Source organism: Typopeltis vanoorti, chromosome 12 (assembly GCF_054136105.1).
Source record: "Typopeltis vanoorti isolate ZY-2024b chromosome 12, IOZ_Tvanoo_1.0, whole genome shotgun sequence".
NCBI lineage: Eukaryota > Metazoa > Arthropoda > Arachnida > Uropygi > Thelyphonidae > Typopeltis > Typopeltis vanoorti.
The window spans coordinates 23,633,203-23,657,569 of record NC_143560.1 but is presented as its reverse complement, the minus strand read 5'-3'; the positions used below and the strand labels follow the sequence as shown (position 1 = coordinate 23,657,569).

At 36.5% G+C, this 24,367-nt stretch overlaps 1 protein-coding gene across 1 annotated transcript in view; it reads left to right on the top strand.

The window, feature by feature from the left end:
- LOC150100631 (fibrillin-1-like) overlaps positions 1-24,367 on the top strand; it is a 1,594,375-nt gene that overhangs the window by 846,041 nt on the left and 723,967 nt on the right. The window contains exon 34 of the mRNA XM_090401848.1: positions 22,336-22,461. Coding sequence (XP_090257974.1) covers positions 22,336-22,461 — 126 coding nt within the window. The remainder of the gene's footprint in view (positions 1-22,335; positions 22,462-24,367) is intronic.

The window sequence follows — 24,367 nt, the reverse complement described above, 5'->3', positions numbered from 1 at the left end:
GCTTGCCTCTGGATCCTCTCCTCCTCATCACCAAGAAACCCTGGCAGCACCCAGATCTGTATGCAGTAGTCAAGATGGGGTCTTATCAAGGCTCGATAAAGAGGAACAACAACCTGCTTGTCTCTGCTCGTCAAAGTATTCTTCAGTAACCACATGATCTGATGATCTACTTTAGCCACTTCTGCTATGTGCCCCTAAACTTTAACTCCCTATCCACTAACACTTCCACGTCTCTGACTTCTTCAATTTCCTGGAGTACAGTTCAACCAATGTTTTATACAGCTTGTAATCATTTCACCCCAAAATGCATAACCTTACACTTTGCCACATTAAACTGATATCCATTCTCCTTTACCCAGTCTGTCAAATTATCCAAATCATCCTGCAAATTTTTGACATCATGTGTATTAACTATTGCTCTACCCAACTTTGCATCATCAGCAAATAAGTGAACAGTTCCTCTCAGATTCTTTCCTATATCATTAATGAAGAAATTAAATACTGTATTTGCCAGCGTATAAGACGCACCCTCTTTTTGTACACATTTTTTAGGAAAAAATTTAATAAAGAAACTTTATTGCTGAATATAATAATGAATTTACAGTATTTCAAATATAAAGTAATCAGTAGGTCTACTTTCAACAAATACCTAATCTGTGTAGGAAAGGGTACCACCTTTTAATCTTCTTCATCAAAACCCAGAAATTCATCTCCATAGCTAAATGAAGAGACGCTTGAAACCTCTTCTAAATCAGAATCTGAGTCCTCATACAACAAATTGTCCTCTGTACCATCCAGTGCATTACTAATTTCACACTTCTTAAATGATTTAACCATTGTCTCAGTTTTCACAGCATCCCATGAAGTTTTGACCCACTCACAAACTTGCGAAATGCTAGGCCTCTTCCTTCTTTCTGATGGTGTAACCTCAAAATCTGAAGACTGCATCCAGCTGTTCCACTTCTCCTTCATAAATCTCTTAAATGGTTTATTAATACAGACATCTAAAGTTTGAAGATAACTAGTTAGACCTCCTGGAATTACAGCTAAATTTTGTTTTCAATTCCATGAGTTTATTTTTAAACTGTGAGAATGAAACTGATCTCATACTAGCAGGGCAGGCTTCTTCAACAGTTCACCAGGGCACCTAGACCAAATTTTATCTATTCATAACTTTATTCCTTCTCTATCCATCTGGCCTTTTTCGTGAACATATACAAACACTCCTTTAAGCAGTTTTTCTTTGGGTAGTATCTTCCTTTTAAAATCAATAGTGGTTGCAATTTTGTCCAATCAGCACAGCAGGATAAACAACCATGTAATGTTTTTTTGTGCCCCAAAGTTTTAACAGCAACACCTTTTGTGCCCTTGGAATCTAGTTTTGTTTGAGGGGCACATCAAAAGTGAGCTGAACCTCGTCCATGTTTCCTATTTGCACAAGTTCAAAATTTTCTCATTCCCTTGCGTTAATGACGAATCTATGAAATTCAATAATTTTTTCTTCGTATTCAGCTGGCATCTTTTGTGTTATTTTTGTTTTAGTCTGCATACATAGCTGGTTTCTCTTCATGAATCTTGAACACCATGATGTTGATCTAGTAAAGTTGGCGATCCCTCTGTTAGTGGCTATTGCTTTTGCTTGATGAATAATCATTTTTGTAGACACTGAAAGTCCCGTTTTTCTGTGGTCTAAAATCCAAGTATTCAGTTCTGCCTCAAGTTCTGGCCATTTTGCAGTTCCACTTTGTAGGTTATATTTACTGTGAGTTGCTTTTCTTAGATCCTCTTCCTATTCCGCCAAGTTCTTATTATTTTTTCAGTTGGGAGTGGTCCGAAATGCCTCTCTGCAGCCCTGTTTCCATGTTCTTTAGCATACGCAATCACGCATAGCTTGTGTGCAATATTGTAGCAATGCCGACATTTTTCAGCTGTAATTTGCCAAGAAATTTAGAGAAAATTTAACGGCAGAAATTTATCACCGTTCACAACAACTGTGACAACATGCATATCCACTGAACTCTACATAACTGGAATGCTCTCACACATCACAAGGAAGCAAGAGAAATTGCGTAACTTGGAACAGAGAAAATTTCCAGAAATGAAAGTAATAAAAAAAACTGAGTATCGGCATATAAGACACACCCTGTTTTTCAGACCTATTTTCAAAGAAAAAAAGTGCATCTTATACGCCGGCAAATACGGTAGCAGTGGTCCAAAACTGAGTTACTGAGGCAACCTCAGTAACTTGCCAGCAAAGGTTGGTCGATTGGTAGAGAACCTCTGCTACTAATGGCCCATGCAAAAAAGTTAAGCAAATTTGAGAGTGGTTAGTAGTTGGAAGGGCATCAATTGTTCGATGCTGTTGGTACACTCTCCCTCGATGCGTCTTTGGACCTCTTGGATGTGTGTCACATAATAATAATAATAATAACCTACCCTTCACAAAACCATGCTGGCTCCCATACAGTATCCCATTTCCATCTATCTCTTCCTCTATCTTTCACTTGACCGACTTCTCCAATATCTTCTGACAACAACTCCTGATATGCTGATCAGTCAGTAATATGCTACATCAGTCTTTGAGCCACCTTTATGCAATGGAACTATTTTCTCCTCTTTCCACCCCCTCAGGACTAACTAACCCAAAGCTGAGACTTGGTCAAAGGCACTGACAATTCCCTTGCTGTTTCACATAAAGTTCGAGCTGGTATATTATCCGATCCCACAGATTCACATTAAGATTCTGTAATATGCTATGCACCTCCATTTCATTTTCCTCAGTTTCCGTATAAGTCTTTAGCTCTCTAGTTCCTACAATATCACGACCTAGATGATATACTCTTGCAAAGTGTTCACTATGTACTTCTACTATTTTGAGTGGTTCAGTTACCTCCTTACCATCGGCATTCCTTAAAATCATTCTGCTATATACATTCTTTCTTTTACTTGCAGCATATCGAAAAAACTGGTTGGGATTCTCTTTAGCCTGCATTGCTAACTCCCTTTCATAATCTGCTTTTTCCTTCCTTACCACTAGTTACCGTTCTGGCTTGTGCTTTGTACTGTTCATGTGCCTGCAAGTCACTTTAAATTCTCCCCACAATTGTTTCTTTTTTTGCAGCTCCAACTTAATGATGATATTCATCCATTTGACTCCCACTTGATTTACTCTCCTGACTCTAGATATGCAGACTGCTATTATCTCCCTCAAACACTCCTTTACCACTTCCCATGTATTATCAACATCCATTTCTTGCAGTTTTACATGCCATGGCACTAATCCAAGCAATCTCCTAAGCTTGTCATACTTACCAGCCCTGTAATTCCACATATACCCTGTCTTAACTGAAAATTCCACACATTTAGCTACCTCCCAAGTCAAGACCATATGACCACTCTCACCAGTTGGTGACAACGTGATAATATTTGTTATAGACGAATTCTCAGATGCAATTACTAGAATGAGCACTCTCGAACTCCTAGAACTCCATAACTGCATAAAATCAATTTCGTTCCTCCCATGTGTCCTTTCCTCCTTCCAACCTATGTTACCATAGTTGAAATCCCCCATAATAATTAACTGTCATCTATTCATTGAGTCTATTAGTCAATGCATACTATCTCCATCATCTTTTCCATCCCCTGGTGTCTATAGCAGCATCCAATTGTATATTTTGTTCTGCTGGCCTCAATCTCACACCAGGTAGCCTCATATGTGCTATTTTCACTGTCCTGCAGTTGAACATCTACTTAATAATGCTGAAAGCAATTTCTAAGGTCTTTCAAATCCAAATGAAACACTCGTGGGAAGATTAATGGATATCTGTAAGGCCAAAAAGATATTATAATGCATGTATACTGATGTCAAATAATTAGGAACAAGGGTATGGAGTTGTTTTACATTAGTAATCTTGAACTGGCTAAAAATTATATGTATTAGTGACACTTTATTGAGAATGGAAGATATTGTCATAGGGATAAAATGTAAGGGATACTGTATTACAAGAGATGCTTCATGAAGATAACTTGACCTAAACTTGTTTCTCGTTTATCATTTTAAAAAGTGTATTTCCTCATAAATTTCACCAAGTGAAACTGCAGCATCAGCAGTTCTTAAAGGGCTTAATATCTATGTGCTCTTTAAGTGTTCTTAATAGTAGTTTTTTTTATTAATTTAATACTGGCCACATTCAAATGCCTGCTAATGCCTACCACAAAAAGCAAAGATGACTGCAACATAGCCTAATGAAGACAAAGCCTTCTGGGCATAGATAATGCAGCACAGTTGACTACCACTGATAAATCCAATGATATTATCAAATGTCTCACCATAGATTGGATGTCACAGACACCAAAAAAACGTCTGTTGGATTTTTGTTGTCATTTGTTTGCATGAATAAAAATTGATGAACTGGCATATTGATGAACCATCCTTCCTTCGGTAAACCAGTTCCTGAACTTAGGAATATTCACTGAAAGCTTGGAGCAGCACATTGTTGCTATCGATACAACTTTCTCCCACAAAATGAAATCAATTGAAGCAAGTCTAGAAGAGATCCATAATCAGTGTCTTAATGAAAAAATCATGTGTTACTAATGCCAGCCAGTTCCCTAAACATATCATTTCAACAGTGCATGATTCATTTGATGCCAAAAACAAAAGATACAGTGCCATTATCTAAAACTTCCACACCAACAATCAAGAAATCTTAGATGGCATTACTATACTAACCAAAAAATCTACTTTTGATCCCAGGAAAATCACCAGATGCCACTGCTCTGGATTCATAAACAAAAGAAGGATTGGGTCAAACTTCCTGTGAGTAGTGAAAGTAATCCATGACACACACACACACACACACTAGTGAGCACAACTGAACTAATGGTGGCTGTGAACAACCTCAATTTACTTCTCCCCATTCACACATGAGCCTTATCTTCTGCCAGTGTGAACAACGGCGTTCACTTTGCCAACTGGAAGAAAAATGACAAAGGGATTACAAAACATAAAACATCTACTCCAAAAGAGGAATACTAGTGTGGAAATTGAGCACTACTAATAGTCATCTTGGCAACAAAAATTCAATTTCTATTCAGGGAATGTGTAAGATTATAATATAGTATAATATTAATATCATGACATTTTTTCTGATATGATTATTATTATATTACTATTCTGGAACTTCATAGAATTACAAGACTCATTGCAGGAGGCTCATCTATTAGATCTATCATACACCTCTTAAATCTGTTCACTGTCTGCACATTCATCCCCCTATCAGGCAATGAATTCTTTGATTCAGCTATTCTCCATGCAAATAAGCCAACTTTTTTCCCCTCTTATTCACCACTTCCTTTTGCAGATATGTGAAGGATGGACTGCATTTGAATATGGGAAGGACAGAAATCTGGAGAGATTGTTGTTAGAAGTTTTTCCACTTAGTTATACTATAAATTAAAGATACCAAAAATTATATACTTTGTTTGCTTACCAAGAAACAAAGTTTGCACCTGAACTATTTTCAGGACTGGGGCAACTAATACATAGAAGCTAATGACCACCTCACTTGTCTTAGTATCCCATAATGCAAAGCACATCTCCCTGCAGGTATGTATAATGCTATGCATTATGGGAAGGGTCACCACCCAAACCGGTTTCGACTTTCATTGAGATCTCATCAGTGGGAGCCAGACCAAGAGGTGTCATCAAAGTTGAAGTAATGCAGAAGTCATAATTTCATATATCAGTAGCCAAAAGAATACTCTGGATTAGAGATAGTTGTTAGAAGTTTTTCCCACTTGGTTATACTATAAATTAAAGATACCAAGAAATTATATACTTGGTTTAATCCTTCATCCAAATGTAAGCAAACAAAGTTTGTGCCTCAACTATTTCAGGACTGGGGCAACTCGTATAGAGAAGAGCTTCTATATATGACTTCACCCAGTCCTGAAAATAGTTCAGGCACAAACTTTGTTTGCTTACACTTAGATAAAGTCAACCAAGTATATAATTTCTTGGTATCTTTAATTTATATTGAAGAAATTATTGTTCTCTGGGCAAATGAGAATGTTAGGGCAGGGAAACTAGAGTTGCCATGCACAATGGTAGCAGTGTTAGACTCTTCTGGGAACTGGCACTTGGGCAATGGGAAAATGTATGGCATATTGCAGAATCAAACAAAGTTTGGAGGGAATAATAATAGTATAACAATACTGACAATGTCTTGATGTTTCTTTATGCAAATGCCAGGAGTATCAGGAATAAAGGAAATGAACTGGTGGCATCAATAACCTTAGTCTGCCCAAAAATTATTAGGATCAGTGAATCATGGTTGAGAGATGATGATGTCCTGTTAGGAATACTGTCTTTCCCTGAAAAAGACCTAACCGGAAAATAAGCCCTAGCATGATTTTTCAGGATGCGCGTAATATAAGCCCTACCCTGAAAATAAGCCCCACTTAAGATCGTTAGCCAGACGGACGCATTTAGTACGTCTGTTGCAACACACGACAGACATATTGAATTATAAAATAATAATTAGAATTTATATTATCATTTATTTTAAGTATTAATGTCAATAATATTATTTATTTATATTCAATTATACAGGGTGGCCATAAAATAACTTTCCCTCTTTGGAGGCATCTGTAGCTAAAACCAATAAACGGAATGAGACCAAATTTTATATTGAGACTTTTGAAGGCATAGGGAGATGATTTCCGTTAAAAAAAGATTTAGTATCAAAAGTCGCTGATAGGGGAAATTTTGGCGCTGGCAGAGCCAAAAGCAGTCAAATATTTGCAGTAAATGCAGGTAAAAAGGATTATGCAAATTTTACTGTGCATTCGTGGCAGCACCACCTATTCCACTTAAAAAGGGATTGGGAATGTTCAGGCAGTTATTCAAATGACTATCGGGTTATCAGTCAGTTCTTTCCGACAGAATGGCCACCTCGATCCCCAGACATCACTCCATGTGACTTTTGGCTGTGGGGGTATTTGAAATCCATTGTGTATGTTGGTGCCATTCCCAACTTGCATGTCTTGAAAGAGAACATAAAATGGGTTATTATGAACATCCAATCCGATTCCTTATGCTCAGCTATAGAGCATGTCGCACACCTGATGCAATTTGTACAGAAGGTCAGCACATAAATCGTGATCCAGAGGACCCTAATTCTGATGAATAAAACGTTATTTTCTGTGAGTTCAATCACTACATTAATTTCTGTGTCTCTCGCAAGTTGTTTTAGTTTAATTATTCTTATTCTTATTATCATTGTAACGCACCACATATCCAGCTGGAATGAGTGACACAGCTGTCGCTTATACCCTTCGAAATGTTAATTCCATTTCATCTGCATTTAATGTAATTATCCACTTGTTTTCGGCTCTGCCAGCACCAAAATTCCCCCCCCCCATCGGTGACTTTTGGTAGTAAATCTTTTTTTCGCGAAAATTATCTCCCCATGCCTTCAAAAGTCTCAATATAAAATTTGGTCTTGCTCCATTTATTGGTTTTAGCTACAGATGCCTCCAAAGAGGGAAAGTTATTTTATGGCCACCCTGTATATTAATATTATTATTTTATAATTCAGTACGTCCGTCGTGTGTTTTATTTATTTATTGTATATCATTTATTTTAAGTATTAATGGCAATAATATTATTTATTTATATTCAATTATATATTAATATTAAGTATTTGTAAATACCTAGCAGACACATTTGGATGAGAGGTAAACACCTATGTAAACAGATGAACTTGAGACTTATTGCCGAATGACCAATTGGAGTACAGACACAACACATATGAATAACGTGCGCACTTGATAATGAATGAACGTGGTTGTGTCTAATATGAATCTTCATAATGCAATACGTCGTGTGTTGTAACGGAATAACTGTAGATTGTTGTACATGAAAAAATAAGACATCCCCTGAAAATGAGCCCTAATGTGTCTTTTGGAGCAAAAATTAATATAAGACCGAGTCTTATTTTCGGGGAAAGACGGTAGAAGTAGAAGGATGTATTTCAGCAGAATGGGAAGAGAAAACACAATTGTGGAATGTTACTTATGATTAGTGATGAATTGTGACCTCTCAGAGTGTCAAATTTGGAGAATGGTACTAATGGGTTTGAGACCAAACCATGTGAGATGGAGGTGGTGGGAATGATAGGATATTAAGTGGGATTATGCCATTCCAGGGAACATGGAATATGAAGAGTAGAAGATCTATGGAACTTTTCAAGCCACTTTGAGCCTCTAGAAAGCAGTGAAATTCATCTCCCTACTTAAAGTTGGTTCATTATCCTATCATAGGCAGGAATGCTTGTGAATGTCTTTAGGTGGAAGATAAATTTTATTAAGTGAATGATTACCATTCTGCATTCACTATTCCCTTGGTTAAGTGAATAGTGATATGATGATCTTGAATTATGGTTTAAGTGATAAAAATTTCCTACAGGGATCTTTGGATCCCAAAGTATCTTTGTAGCATCCAAAGAGTCATTGTAGGAAATCCCACCAAAAGTGCTCATTAACCATGCCTTAAACCTTTTCACAGTGTCTGCATTCATAATCAATTCCACTCTCAGGCAGTGCAAAAATTAAATAAAATAAAATAAAATAAATAAATAAATCTGTTTATTACTCGCTTGCTCACATTCTCCTTTAATAATTTCCAAGAATGGCCTTTTGTTTTCCCCATTCTCATTATACACAATGAAAAATCTCTTCAACATTAAACTGCTAAAAACACTTTACTGACTTTCATGTTTCAGTCATTATCCCTGATCATATTAACCAGGTTCTGTAAATCGAATTTCAACTATCCTACATCCCAGCTGACACCATCTTAGTTCCTTTTTACTTGTTCCTTTCAAAAATATCTTTGCCTTGAAACTAGTTGACTAACTCTGTGCAATTATCCATATGTTGCTTGGATAAAATAATGAGGTCACAGTTCCACATAAAAGTCTAACTGTGACCTCATTATTTCAGTATACATCTGTTGGAATGATGATCTCATTACACTGTTGCATTTTTGATTTTAGCAGTGTGCCTGAAAATTTCACGTCCTGTCTCCTATAACTATCAGGCCCCTTATCTCCTACATATGTTTTTAAAATACCCCCACCTCTTGTATACACTACATCTCATTCTTGCCTATCAGATTTCAAAACCTTACACTTTGCAACAATAATTGGTTGCCCCACACAGACAGTCTACTAAAATTATTATTCTTGTATAGGTAACTCCATAGAATCAGAAAACTTTCTGGGAGACCTACACTAACCATTATTCACACAATACTTATCACACCTCACCTTAAACTCATTCACCATCAGCATACTCATAAATACCTCTGGAAATCTCTTCAACTTTAAACTGCTAAAAACACTTCACTAACTTTCATGTTTCAGTCATATTATCCCTGCTCATATCCACCAGGCTCTGCAGATCGAATTTCAACTATCCTCCTTCCCATCTGACATCGAAATACACCTTTCTACTTGTATTCTTAACAGGACATCATCTTCTCTCAACCATGCTTCACTGATCCCAATAATCTTTGGGCAGACCAAGGTTATTGATGCCACCAGTTCATTTCCTTTATTCATGATACTCCTGGCATTTGTATAAAGAAACATCGTTAGCCAATATCATACACAGATAGCAGGGTTTTTTTCTCACAGAAACTTAGGTTTTCCATCCCGCGTACAGACAAATCAGCCTTCAGAACACACACAATTTAACACATTTGCTGCCACACTACTTCGGCATAGTCTGTTCCCATACGCCGAGCAATTTCACTTCTTCAAGGTCAGTATCGTATTCTTGTTGCCGGCGGTCAGCGTCATACAAGTATACTCGTAGTTGTCTTGTGCAGAGCATATACCATCAATGAGAATACACAGTTTTGATGCTAGCTCCACAAGCCAAGCATTTTCTTCTTCAAGGTCAATACAGTAATCTCGTTGCCGGCAGTAAGCATCATATGAGTATACTCTTAGCTGGCTTGTGTAGCTGGTTTACCAACTACGAGTATACTCGTAGTTGGCAGCGAATGTGCTAAAGACAAAAAATGTTGTTGGTGGCGATGATGGGCGGTTGATGGTCGTAGTAGGAGAATTAAGTAGTAGTGGAGAGGGTGAGACATATTTAGCGAAGTTGAATAGAGTGCCCTCCCACAATGAGTCCTTGGACTCCCTGTGGGTGTCGCATAATAATAATAATAATAAAATCCATTCCACTTATTCACTGCTCTCCATGCAAAGAATCTTGTTCACACACACCTTTACTAATTGCACTCTTATACAAGAATCCCTTTACTAACTTTAAGTTTCTATCATGTCCCCTCTTTTCTGCCTATCAACTGAACTTTGCAACCCACATACCTTCAACCTATCCTCATATGGAGCTTTTCACAGACCTGTCACCAAGGGCGAATGCTGGTCTTGAAATTCACGCTTGCTCTCGTTATCATTCAGGTGGAATAATGAATTGCTGACCATTTAAAACTATATATTTAGAAATTTATGTACATTTAATCATACAAATACAACATTTATTTTACAAATGATATTCTATCTATTTCAATTTAGCTACTTGAATTCAAATTCTACCCTACGGTTCTTCTTTATTAACTGGTCAATAACATCATCATAAAAAGTTGGTCGTAACTTAATTTTCCCAAGCAACATGCACACTTGTAAAGGCTGGCTGAAGCTCACTGGCTAGAGCTACTTTGACTGTGTATGGTGTGTGTTTAAGACGATGTGAAGGGAGCGGAAATGGCTATGCGCACGCATGAAATCACAGTGCCACAGTGAAGACCTGGAAGCTCCCACAACCGAGCAAGCCAAGGTAGCTTTGACTAGATGAGCAGGCATCGGCCTTTGATACACAACGCAAAGCTCAATTATTGCCATGCAAGCTTAAGACGTCTTCTGTCTACAAAAATAAAAGCCTAAATGGAATGCTTATAAATTCATGCATTTATTAACAAATAAATATTACTTCTTTCTCAAGTAATGAACTCGCGCAGCAAGCATTGCAAGCATGGAGAATTTGCCCCTGCCTGTCACCATCTTCATCACTCATTTCTGATTCCTCTCCACAACCTGCTGATCCTCAAGAATCCCAGGCAACCAAATCTGTGCACAGTAGCCAATGTGCAGTCCATTCATAGCCTTATAAAGAGAGATAATAACCTCCCTATGTTTTCTTGTGAACGTGTTCGTCAACATCATAGTAATTATTTTAGCTATTTTGCTAGCTTTTACGTCTTATAGAACTTTAAATTTCTGCCCACCATCACTGCCTCCCTAACATTATCAATTTTCCATAATCCAGTACAATCAGTATGATAAAAAGTATGTAATCTTTTGATCCCAAAGTGCATTACCTTACATTTTTTGCAACATTAAATTGACAACCATGATCCTTTGCCCACATTACTAATTTATTTAAATCATCCTGGAGGATATCTACATCACCTTCATCAACTATTGTCCTCTTAAGTTTTACATCATCAGGAAGCAACTTAATATCTCCCCTTAAATCTTTCCTTATATCATTAATATACAAATTAAAGAGTGGTGGCTCTAGTATGGTGCCTTGATGGTTCCACTAGTCACCTGCATTCAACTTGATTCCACTCCACCACTGCACTCTGATGTCTGTCAGTCATTTCCCCCTCCTCTCCATCCATACTACCATGATCATATCCATTTCTATTTGCTCCATCTTATGTAATAGCTTTCCATGTGGTATTCTTTCAAATATCTTTGCAAAATCCAGTAGTATCATGGTGTAACCATTTCCTTTATCTAATTCCATTGTCTTTTTGTTATGAAATGTGAATAAATTAATAAGGTAAGCCCTACAAAGCTGTACTGCCTCCATAGAGTAGCATATTCCTATCCAGCCATTTCTGAATTTTACCTTTAACCACCTTTTCCAAATACCACCACTCCTGAAATACTAATTGGTCTGTAATTTGCTACTTCTTTCTTGCAACTAGCTTTATGTAATGGAAGTGTCTTACCCTCTTTCCACTCCCGTGGAACTTTGCTAGAGTTGAAATGCTGAGACTTTCATTAAACAACTTTGTCAGAAGCATTGTTGATTCTCTTGCACATTCTCGTAGCACACGAGCCGACGTATCCTTCAATGCCACTGCTGTATTCACTTCAATATTTTTTAATATGCTGAGCATCTAGTTTATTTATTTATCTCAATTCTCACATCAGTCTCTGTTACATCAATAATTGCAGAGTTTGTACATGGATGATGCACTCTTGCAAAGTGATTGCTTAGTAGCTCATTTATTTCTTCTAGTTCTTTAATTTTTGCAGCATCAGCATCTCTTACTTGCTACATAGTGAAAAAACTCTTTGGGATTTACTTTGGCATGCTTAGCTAATTTTGATTATATTCCCTCCACATTGCTTTCTTATTTTGAAGCTCTTGTTTTATGTTGCTATTCATCCACTTAATCCATCCTCAGTTTATCTTTCTGACCCTGGGTATGCAGTCTGATACTGCCTCTCTGAAACAATCTCTGACCACGTTGTAATAGGTTTCACGGTATAATAAGAACACAGATGGTTAAGAAAATAACTATTTATTAATTTAAAAGCTAATATTTCGCTGGTATTATATCCAGCATCTTCAGAGCACACAACACAAAGTTTGTTACAAAGGCAAGACAACCACATTTTCTTAACCATCTGTGTTCTTATTATACCGTGAAACCTATTACAATATGTCTGACGAACACATAAGCCTATCCACGCATAGAATCTCTGACCACTTCCGATGATGCCACTAACATTCTTTCCTTGTAGCTTCTTAATGAGTGGCACTCTTTTAGTCTGTCACCTCGGTTATAATCACCAGCTTTGTAGTTCTACATAAACCCTTTCTTGACTGAGAATTCCACATGTTAAGCACCTCCAAGAACAAGACCTCACATTCACTTTTCCTGATGAGAGATAGAGTTGCTACTGTAGTTATGCTCTGAAATCCTCTTGCAGAGTGTAACATCTACTCTTCTCCTTACAGTTTTTTCCAACTTAACATCATCTGTAAAAACCTGATATCCCCATTCTCTCCTAATATCATTAAGATATAGGTTAATAATAGTCTCAAAAGAGATCAATGCTGCATCATTCTCATAAAGACTCCTGCTGTTATGAACCCTAGCTCTCAGTGATATCTCTAACATACCACAACTCCAGATATCTACTTTGCCCTATAAAGAAGTGATAGACTTTATCATCCTCTTTGTGTAAAAAATTTATCCTCCTTTCACTATTTTGGAACTCTCCACTTTGCAAGCATCTTAGTAAACAAGTTTGTCATGGCTGTCTTTAATACATAAAACATCCCTTAAAACATCTGCTGATTTGTTGACAAGTTTTTTTTCCCTTATTAACATTAAGTTTACTTAATTCTTCATATACTTCCTGCTTACTCACCACCAGTCCTCTATAATTCCCTGCTTACCCAAGATCCACATGATATCATACTTACTATCATGATAAATGCTGAATTTTTTCATTAAAAACATTAGTGATATGCTTCCCTGTTTACTGTCTGTACTGTTTTACCATTTTCATCAACAAATGTCCTCCTCTTTTTATCATTCTTTATTTCACTGGATACAGTGGATACAGTCACTGTATTCGCTGTACAGTAATTTCATTCAACTTTGCCACTTTATAACCAGGCTGAGATTTCTCTGATTTAGCCAGAAAAGTCTTGGAAGGCATTGGCTTCCAAAAAAAAGGCCAGTTTCATTGACATTAAATAATGTTGGTCATAATAGCCCCCTTCTTATACAATTTTCTTCAAATCTCTGGATAATTTGCGGCCACCTCCTTATCAGCCTGTGATTAGAACATTATGTAGGCTATTTCTCAAACCACCCAGCACTAACGTGAAATTCTTCTTTTCGATCATTGATAGCCCTTTCTTTCAAGATTGCAAAGAGACAATGCATTTGATTTCATAAGGCCATTTCTTAGCAGGATCCATCTTTGGTTACAATCGTCAATCTATGTGCAAAGAAATCTCTCTAATTCAATCATTATAATACTTTGTATTCAGCAGCTTTACTTAAAATTGCTCTTATAGTTGATTCACCCATTTTTGTGTTCTTGTCTTATCTTTGCTCTGGACTTGCCTTGTTCACTTTCTTTATTATTTCAAGTTTTTCTTCCAATGAGATTACTTTTCGAATCATTTTCCCACTTTCACTTTTTTGTTCACTAATTCTTTTACTCATAATGAAAGGTTGGTAAAATACTTTAAAATTTTGGCGGTAAAAATTTGGAACATAGTATACATAGCGTACATGGAAGTAGTGTAGTATGCCATTAAAAATAACTTTGTAAAATGTTTTAAATCAGTAACTAAATTATTTCATTCTGGTGAGTGATTTTTTAAAATAGTTAGCTATAAAAAATGTACAGATCAAAAATTTTTTAAATCTCAACATTTATTTTTAAGATGTATATAGGCGCACTAATCGAATTTGGATATCGAAAAAAAATGACGTACTAAACGAAAATGCACTAATCAGAAGCGCATTAATCGAGGGATTACTGTACTTTGCATCCCATGGTTGCTTACCAAATTTCAAAACCTTACACTTTTTCAACATTGAACTGATAGTTCCACTTACCTGCCCATTCATGCAATCTATTCAAGTCTTCTTGTAAGGCATTAACATCTGCTTGATTCTGCATTGTTCTTCCCAGTTTTGCATCATCTACAAATAGCCGCATATCAGTAGTCAAGCCAAACTCAATATTATTAACATACAAATTGAACAACAATGGCCTCAAAACTGACCCCTGTGGCACACCACTGGTGACCTTTCTCTTTCGAGGTACTGCAACCCCATATACAACTTTCTGATACTTATCCAACAGCCAGTCACTGATCCAATCCCATCTCTTTCAAATGATTTAAGTGCTTGTCATGTGGCAGTCTATCAAAAGCCTTTGCAAAATCTTACTACACCACTGTATATGCATCTCCCCCTGTCCAAGGTATTTGTCACCTTGTTATAACACATAAGTAAGTTAGTAAAACATGATCTCCCTTTAACAAACCCATGCTGATAACCACAGAGAATACTGCTGTTATCAACACATTTCTATATCCTACTTCTCAGCAATCTCTCCAGGACCTTCATCACAACTCCACATATACAGACCTGCCTATAATTTGAAACTACAGCCTTATCACCACCTTTATGCAGTGGAACAATTTTACCCTCTTTCCCCTCCCTTGGAACCTGTACTATTGTAAGACTTATTAAACAGGCATACCAGTGCTACTGCCAATTCCCTGGAACATTCCCTTAAGATGCTTGGTGATATGTCAAAAAATCCAATTGCCTTATTGATATCAAGGTTATTTATTTCCTCAAATAGCTCCTGCTCACTCACAATTAAGCCATCACTGCCAGGAAGGATACAGTATTTACAAATTAATTAAGAAGGGAGTGGGAGAATGCTGCTGATAATATCAGGGGAATTATATCCACATTACGTAGACATGAAAGAAGGAAATAGGGGCAATGGTTATGAGGCAGTGTGGTGTGATGTGGAAGTTGGCATATATATTTAGTTAGATGTTGCTATAGGCCAGGGAATGCAGAGGGTGGTGTTGAAGAAATGTATAAACAACTTAGATTAGTGAACAAAGGAAGGGTAATTATTAAGGGTGATTTTAATTATGGCAGTATCAATTGGAATGAAGAGACAGCATTTGGGAATAAGGAAAATTAATTTTTTGAGTTCTTGAGAGATAGCTATCTCAGGCAGCATGTAAAGGAAGGCGCACAAGGATCAAGAGTTTTAGATCTGATCATTTCATCAGAGAATGTAATTGTGAGTGGGGTTTCACACTTTCCTCCAGTTGGTGAGAGTGATCATGAAGCGAATCACCTGGGTTGTGGCTATCCATAAGTAATTCTGCTTTGAAAAAATATCAAGTTTTTTTAAACTTTTGAATTCTGCTTTTTTTTTTATAATTAACTTCCTAAAATTACGAAAAATGCGTGTAATAAAACTGCGACAGGAAGTCACGCCACACGACAAAAGAACCAATTATAGTGCGATTAATGTGATTACATCCTAATCATTCGCCGAACATGTTTTATGAGCAGTGACTCATTTATGTTGGCTAAATTACTACAGTGTTTTTCCAACATATGATAGCCTATTTGCCAAATTTGTTAAAAATAACAGGAAATTAATAACAAAAAATAACCTATTAATTTAATTATAAGCAAATCTTGTTTAAAAGCATTTTAAAATTAACAGGGTGTTAATTTTCACATGTGACATATGGACCAGAAATTTTGTCCTTTAAATCCAAAGTGTGTTAAATTGAGGTTTTACTGTATTTTGGAGGCAGTACAATATGAATAATGGTAATAATCAGTTACGTGAAGAGTAGATAGAACAAGTCAGGAGAATGACTCAGTTAATAAAGAAAACAAAAGTGCAGTATTAGCAGAAATTTGCAAATCAAGCGAAGAAGTACCCTAGGGAGTGTTTGAGATATGTGGCAAATACAAGGAAGAATGATCATGGTAAGATGTTGTTATGGATGAAAATGGTAGAATGGTAACTGCTGTAGAAGATACTGATGTATTTTCAGTGATCAATTTATAAGGGTATTTCATCCTTATTAGGGTGGAACCATGAGGAACTTAAGTGTAGAAGACATAGCAGAGAATGGCTTAATTGTGAGTGAACAGGAGGTATTTGAGGAAATAAATGACCTTGATGTCAATAAGGCAATAGGATTTAATGACAAATTACCATGCATCTTAAGGGAATGTTCTGGGGATCTTCAAGTAGTATTGGCATGCCTGTTTTATAAGAGTCGTACAACAGCACAAGTTCTGGGAGTGGAAGGAGGGTAAAATTGTTTCACTGCATGGTGGTGATAAGGCTGTAGTTCAAATTATAGGCTGGTCTGTATATGTGGAGTTGTGATGAAGGTCCTGGAGAGATTGGTGAGAAGCAGGATACAGAAATGGGTTGGTAACAGCAGTATTCTCTATGGTTATCAGCATGGATTTTTTAAAATGAGATCATGTTTTCCAACTTACTTATGTACTATAACAAGATGACAAATACATTAGACAGGGGAGATGCACACACATAGATTTTTCAAAGGCTTTTGATAGACTGCCACATGACATGCACTTAAATCATTTGAAAGGGATGGGATTGGATAACAGACTTCTGAGTTGGATCAGTGATTGACTGTCGGATAGGTATCAGAATGTTGTATATGGTGGTGGGGGGGGGGGGTTCGGTATCCCAAAAGAGAACGGTCACATTTTGGGGCCATTGTTGTTCATATTGTATGTTAATGATATTGGGTTTTGTTTAACTAGTGATATGCAGCTGTTTGCAGAAGATGCAAAACTGGGAAGAGCAATGCAGAGTCAAGCGGATGTTATTGCCTTACAAGCGGTCTTGAAAAAATTGCATGAATGGGCAATCTATTCAAGATTGCAAAGTGAAAGGTTTTGAAATTTGGTAAGCAACAATAGGCTGCAAAGTATAAACTTGTTGGGGAAACTTTAAAGGAAGTAGAGCAGATGAGAGATCTGAGAGTGGTGATTGACCAGGACATGAAATTCAGAGAAATTAAAGAGTTATTTATATTTATCCCAATTCAGACTAGCTTCTTCAGAGCACAGATTTCAACTATGGTAAATACAGCACTCAGAACATAGAAGCAATTCATATTGGAACTGTAAAGAACTAATAATTTATTAAGGCGCCCTCCAGTGCAGTGTTTCTCATGCTTTCAGTATCTGCATAACCCCTTTTTAAAATTATTAATGCTGGAATCCCCACCCATTTCAGACAAATCCATTTTGGAAAATGTCAATAATATTTCATTGAAATATGAATAATTCTGAAGGTATTTTTTTAACATTAGCTTTTTAATAAATTAATGGTGCACACTTGTTACTTTCATGTTCTTTCTCATAGTTGCCCCAATCATTTTCATTTACTCCACTGTTTTCTATTGTATGTTTCAAACATCCTGTTTTTAACCATTAATTTAATATTAATTATTATTAGACTGCACCTCAAGAGTTTTTTTAATAAGAAACAACACAATTGCAAAAAAAAGTAAGAGTATTATTCACACTTTTATATGCATCCCAGCTTGCATGATTAACACAATTAAGCATGTACAGATGCATGCATGGATGGTAAAACAATCATTGAGGACTGTTTACAATTTAAGATATGAATGATTCTGAAATTCAGAATTTCAACCATATGGTTCAAACTATTTGATTTTAAACTTTTATACAAACAGTTTGAACCATGCAGTTAGAATATTATCATGCCATCAACTAGTGGAGTTCAGTCAATACATGCCAAGTGTTACATTTTGTTTAAAACTTCCTTTAGATTTTTTAGTTATGGAAAAATTAATTATAGAATAGACCTGCCCTTATCTCTAACAATACAGCAACAAAAATATAAAAGTTAAAAAAAATCAGAATTTATAAAAAAAAGTGCCCTATATTCTCCCTTCAAAACCTTTTGTATCACCTCAGGGGTATGCATAACACACTTTGAGAGACACTGCTTTAGGAAGCCAGATAGAAAAAACTTAATTCAGAGAAGTCAAGCTAAATGTGGTCTTATAATGACTGTCTCCCAGATCTTAGGCAAATTAATGCAACCATACTTATTGAGGATAGGGGATTTTACCAGTATTTTACCAAAGTCAATTAGCAGATTCTAATTCTAAAAATAGTCTCTCAGATCCATAGAAACTTCTATGTAGCACATGACTTATTTTTAACAGCATTAAATAAAAACAATTTTATCAAAAGATGTTTTATTAACTCCTTATATTTTGCTGAATTTCAAATCTACATCATCTGAGCACAACACAGCTTATATACGTGACAGTGGGTAAGTGAAACAATACAGTTGTAATGGACAAAAGGTCTCAAGTCCTATTTTGGTATCCTCTAATGTTGTAAAAAACAAAACAAAACATTACAGCTATGTGGGAGTTGCCCTTAAGATAACAGTCTGTTCAGGTTAGGATAATTCTTCAAAGCCATGGGTGACTCAAAAAATAATCTTTCAGATCTGTAACGACTTCTAAATAGCACATTTGTTTTCTTCCATCTAATCCTGTGTGAAGAGGTGTCCATGGACCGCCCCTTCACATCAGAATTAGATGGAAGAAAATTTTTTAATCTTTTATCTTAATAGCAACTCCCACACAGCTGTAATTTTTTTTTAACAACATTAGAGGGTGCCAAAATAGGACTTGAGATCTTTTGTCCATTACAATTGTATTATTTCATTTATCCACGGTTGTGTATACAAGCTATGTTGTGCTCTGATGATGCTGATTTGAAATTCAGTAAAATATAAGCAGTTAATAAAACATCTTTTGATAAAATTGTTTTTTGTTAATACCATTAAAAATAAGTCATGAATAACTGTCAACACCTAAGCTTATCTGTTAGATCTATGTAGCACAGTTATTCTTTCACATAATCCAGTATGAAGGAGTATCCAGAGTATGGTCTGCCAGTCTTGAATTGTCATACAGATGTGTAGTTTCATCAAAAATTGCAAATCTACTGGTCTTTTCAAAGTAGGCTACTTGCAGGTGCAAGAAACATTATATACACCATGTGTGCATAAGATTGGTTTGATTCTTCTGAGAACAAAGGACAGTTGTTTCATAGATGTGTGATTTGAAAGTGGCCTGAAGATTACATTTATGAAGACCTTTATCTTTGAATAACCAGCAACACCTAAGCTTATTAATACATGAGATAACATGTATTAAATTGATTTTGGTATTATATAGTATATTATACTAATATTATTTTGATTCTCTGTCTCCCAAAGCAATGATGTTTGGTTTGATTGGAATTATATCAAAGCAAATAAAGCTGTTGAGCCATACAATTGCTTCATAACCTTAGTTGCTTTTTATAAATGTGCTTTTAACTGTCATATCTAATGATGATTTCTTTTTTTGAAAACAGCCCAAATGATAATTGTTATTATTATTATTATTTCCCAAGACCTCATGGAGTCAAAGACTCATCTGGCAGGTCGCTTTATCACACACACACATCTCATCATACCATGTCTTAAACACACTCAAACTCCTTGCAGACACCACACTCTCAGGCAAGGCATTCCAATCATTCACAACTCTGCATGAAAAAAACCTGCCTCTCACTCCCCTACTCACACCCTCTTTATACAGTTTCCAGGGATGATTTCTGGTTCTCCCCTGATCTCCCACTATTCTCTGTAGAACTTCTCCACCATTGATCTTATAACAACCCCTTACCAACTTGTAGGTCTCTATCATATCCCCCCACTCTTCCTTCTCTCCACCAGACTCTGCAAATTACATCTTCTCAATCTTTCTTCATACTCAACATTCCAGAGGTCAGAAACTACCTTAGTCAGTCACCTTTGGACCCTTTCCAACATCTCTTCATCCTTCTGAAAACCAGGTGACCAAATCTGGGCACAATAGTCCATGTGTGGCCTAATCAAAGCCTTATACAATGGAACAAGAATCTCCCTACTTCCACACGTCAGTGTCCTCCGCATCATTCCCAGAAGTCTTTGTGTTGTCTTCACAATTTTGGCGATGTGTCCCCTAAATTTTAGATCCTTATCCACTATCACCCCCAGATATCTTATTTCCTCTACCTCCAACAATATATTCTCACCAAGCATAAATTCTGCATCCCATCTTTGTTTTCCAAATTTTAAAACCTTACATTTTGTAACATTGAACTCACATCCCCATTTGCTTGCCCAATCACTCAATTTATTCAAGTCTTCTTGCAAGGCCACAACATCTTTTCTCTTCATGGTTCGTCCCAACTTTGTACCATCTGCAAACAACTGAATACCTCCATCCAAATCTTCACCAATATCATTAATATACAAGTTAAACAGTAATGGCCATAAAACAGACCTCTGAGGCACACCACTAGTAACTTTCCTTTTCCTGGATATCACTCCCTCATACACAACTTGTTGATACCTATCAGATAGCCAGTCTCCAATCCAATGCACTAATCTAATAGCCAACCCCATCTGCTCTAGTTTGACTGTCAACTTATCATGAGGTACTCTTATCAAAAGCCTTTGCGAAATCCAAGTATATTACTGTGTATCCTTCTCCTCTGTCCAAGGAAGCAGTCACTTTATTGTAATAAGTAAGTAGATTACTAAAACATGACCTCCCTTTAGCAAATCCATGCTGTCCATTAAAGATTATACCATTGTTGTCAACCCAACTCTGGATCCTAGTTCTCACAAGCTTCTCCAACAACTTACCACAACACCTGACACAGAGATAGGGCTATAGTTTGATGCTTGAGTTTGATCACCTCCTTTATGAAGTTGCACAATCTTGCCCTCCTTCCACTCTTTAGGAACTTGACCAAGTGCAAGACTCGCATTAAAAAAATATGTCAAGGCAGGTGTCAGCTCTCTGGCACATTCCTTCAGAATACGCGGTGATATATTATCAAGTCCCACAGCCTTATTTACATCTAGTTTACTCAACTCTCCAAACACCTCTTGCTCACTTACAGTCAGTCTCTCCTCCCCATCATCAACTTCTCTCAATCTCTTTCCATGAAGTCACATTCACAAGATTGAAAGATCTTTATGAACTGCTCATTAAGTATCTCCACCACACATTCTGCAACAGCTGTCTTTATACCATTTCCTCCAATCATTGTCATCCTTCCATAATCATTCTTTCTTTTGCTGGCTACATATCGAAAGAACTCCCTAGGATTCCTTTTGGCTTCATTAGCTAACTGCTGTTCATACCTCTCTTTAGCTACTCTCACCAACCAAATCACCTTCCTTGCCTGGTCTTTGTAGAACTCATGAAATTGGTTACTTCCACTTCTCTTATGCTGCCTCCACAATGCCCTTTTTCTCTGTATCGCATGCTTAATCTCTTTATTCATCCATCTCACACCTACCTTATTTAACCTTCTCACCCTTGGAATACATTTAGACATTGCATCTACTAAATAGTTTTGGAAATCCCCCAAGCTGCATTGATCTCTTTTCCAGCTAACTCCTTAATCCATGCTACACCTGCAAGCTGTCTGCTGAGCTCTTCATAATCACCCCCCCCCTCTTGTAGTTCCAGGAAATAGTAAATAGGAAATATTAAATAGGAAAATAAAATATTGTTGCTTTCTGATTTATATATGTTGATCAGACTGCATTTTTTTTTCAGACATTGATGAATGCTCTATGTTTCATAACATCTGTGTATTTGGGCGCTGTGAAAATGTATTTGGTATGTTTCGCTGCATCTGTAATATGGGTTACCAGCTTGATTCTACAGGAGGCAACTGTACAGGCAGGGCTAATATTTATATTATTCTTTGTCTTTTATATATATGTATATTATTTTTTGCCTTTATATATATATATATATACAGGTGTGTGTGTGTGTGCGTGCGTGTGCGTGCATGCTTGCATGTTAGTCAGTCAGAAAAGTGTACTCTTATATAATAGTTAGTGTTATATACTGCCTGATGTTATATCCTTTATTTGGTGTTTTGGATGCTACCTCACCCTAAGTACTGCTGTTTATACTGAATTTCATGGTGAGGTATTATACTGATATTTTTATGAAGGATACTATAACTTTAAGATATACAAATTTAAATAATTTAATCAATTCTTCCAGTATTTCCCCAAAGTCAAATTGGCATCATCAAGGAACAATGTACAGATAAACAAGTGCATTATTCAATGTTGATGCCAATCAGGGGACAGCATATACTTCTGAAGTAGGGCAAATATATTTACATTTCCTCTACTTCAGCCTCCTCAGTGCACTATATTGAGTAAGGAAAGCTGAAGCAGAGTAAAAAGGACTACAGTCCTAAATAGTGCCATCTAGTGGAATAGATTGAGTGTTCTTATCCATTGGACTGATGGCGTGAGAATAAGCAATTCCTAGATTTGAGGCAGTTTCATGTAGTATCCACATTTTAGGAGAGTTGGATAGTTTCTTAAAGCAGAGGCAGATTCTAGGAATAGTTTCTTATATTTATATTTGCTGTGGTGAATTAAGGTGACCTTTTTCCAGCTTATCTTATGACAGGTTATCCAAAGAGTGATCTACAAGTACTGAGTCGCCATCATGGTGGAAGCATGTGTAGTCCTTATGCTTAGAAATTCTGATCTTGGCTGACTTTCCTGTTTGGCCATAACAAGAAAGGTTACAACTGTGAAGTACTTTATATACACCAGGCTGGTCTGGTCACTATAACTGTTCTTTGAGTTGAGAAGATGGTAGGGGGGAGGGATTATATTAAAATTTTCCTGATTTATTGGGGAATTGTAGCTGTTAGGTAAAAAGATGTTATGAATGTAGACAGTAAGGGCTGTTATCAGAAAAAAACTCAAATTTGCCTGTTATACCAGATTATATAATTTCATTTAATTTCAACCCTTCTACAACTGGAAGGAGTTGTGGGCAGGGTGACGTTGGTGAATGCATCTACCTGTGTTGTGTGTGTTCTGTAAACAGAGAATGCTAGGTATCCATCAGGTTGGCATGTTAATCAAGCTATCTAGAAAGGACAGAATGTTGTTGTTTTCTTTTTTTTAAAGTGAATCTGATCCTGGGATGATGGTAGTTTAAATGTGTTAGAAAGGTATTGAGAATATCAGAGCCATGTAGCCAAATGGAAAACACATAATCTATTTAGTATAACCAGGAGTAGGATTGTGTGTGTGTGGGAGAGAGTTTAGATCTTTCTCTCCAGAGGTTTTCATTAGTAGTTAGATTGGGGGGGGGGTGAGCAGAAGTGGACAGCATGGCTATCTTCTCTAGTCGCCGTAGCATGGTGGTGAATTTGAGCTGTGCTGAAGAAAGTGATTTTTTAATCAGTGAATAGCCCTTTTTTCTACGTTTTTGAGTGCTAAATTGTTTCTCTGGAATACGAGTGTACTTTAGTGGTTGTTTTTTAAAGTTAATTATTGTCGCGATATAGTGTATTTTGGTTACTGAGAAGACGGGGGTCGGATGCATAACGGTGGAAGACAAGACGAAGCTAAGTTTTCATTACTGTATTTAGTTTTATTTCATTTTATTTAGTGTACTTAATGTTTTATTTTGCTTGTAATTGTTTGTACTTTTCTTATTTATTTATACTCCCTAATACTTATTTAGAGTTTATTTTTAACACTAATTACGCTAATAGTCCCTCGGCAGTAACGAATGATGGCGGCTTCAGCTGCAGTCACAAATG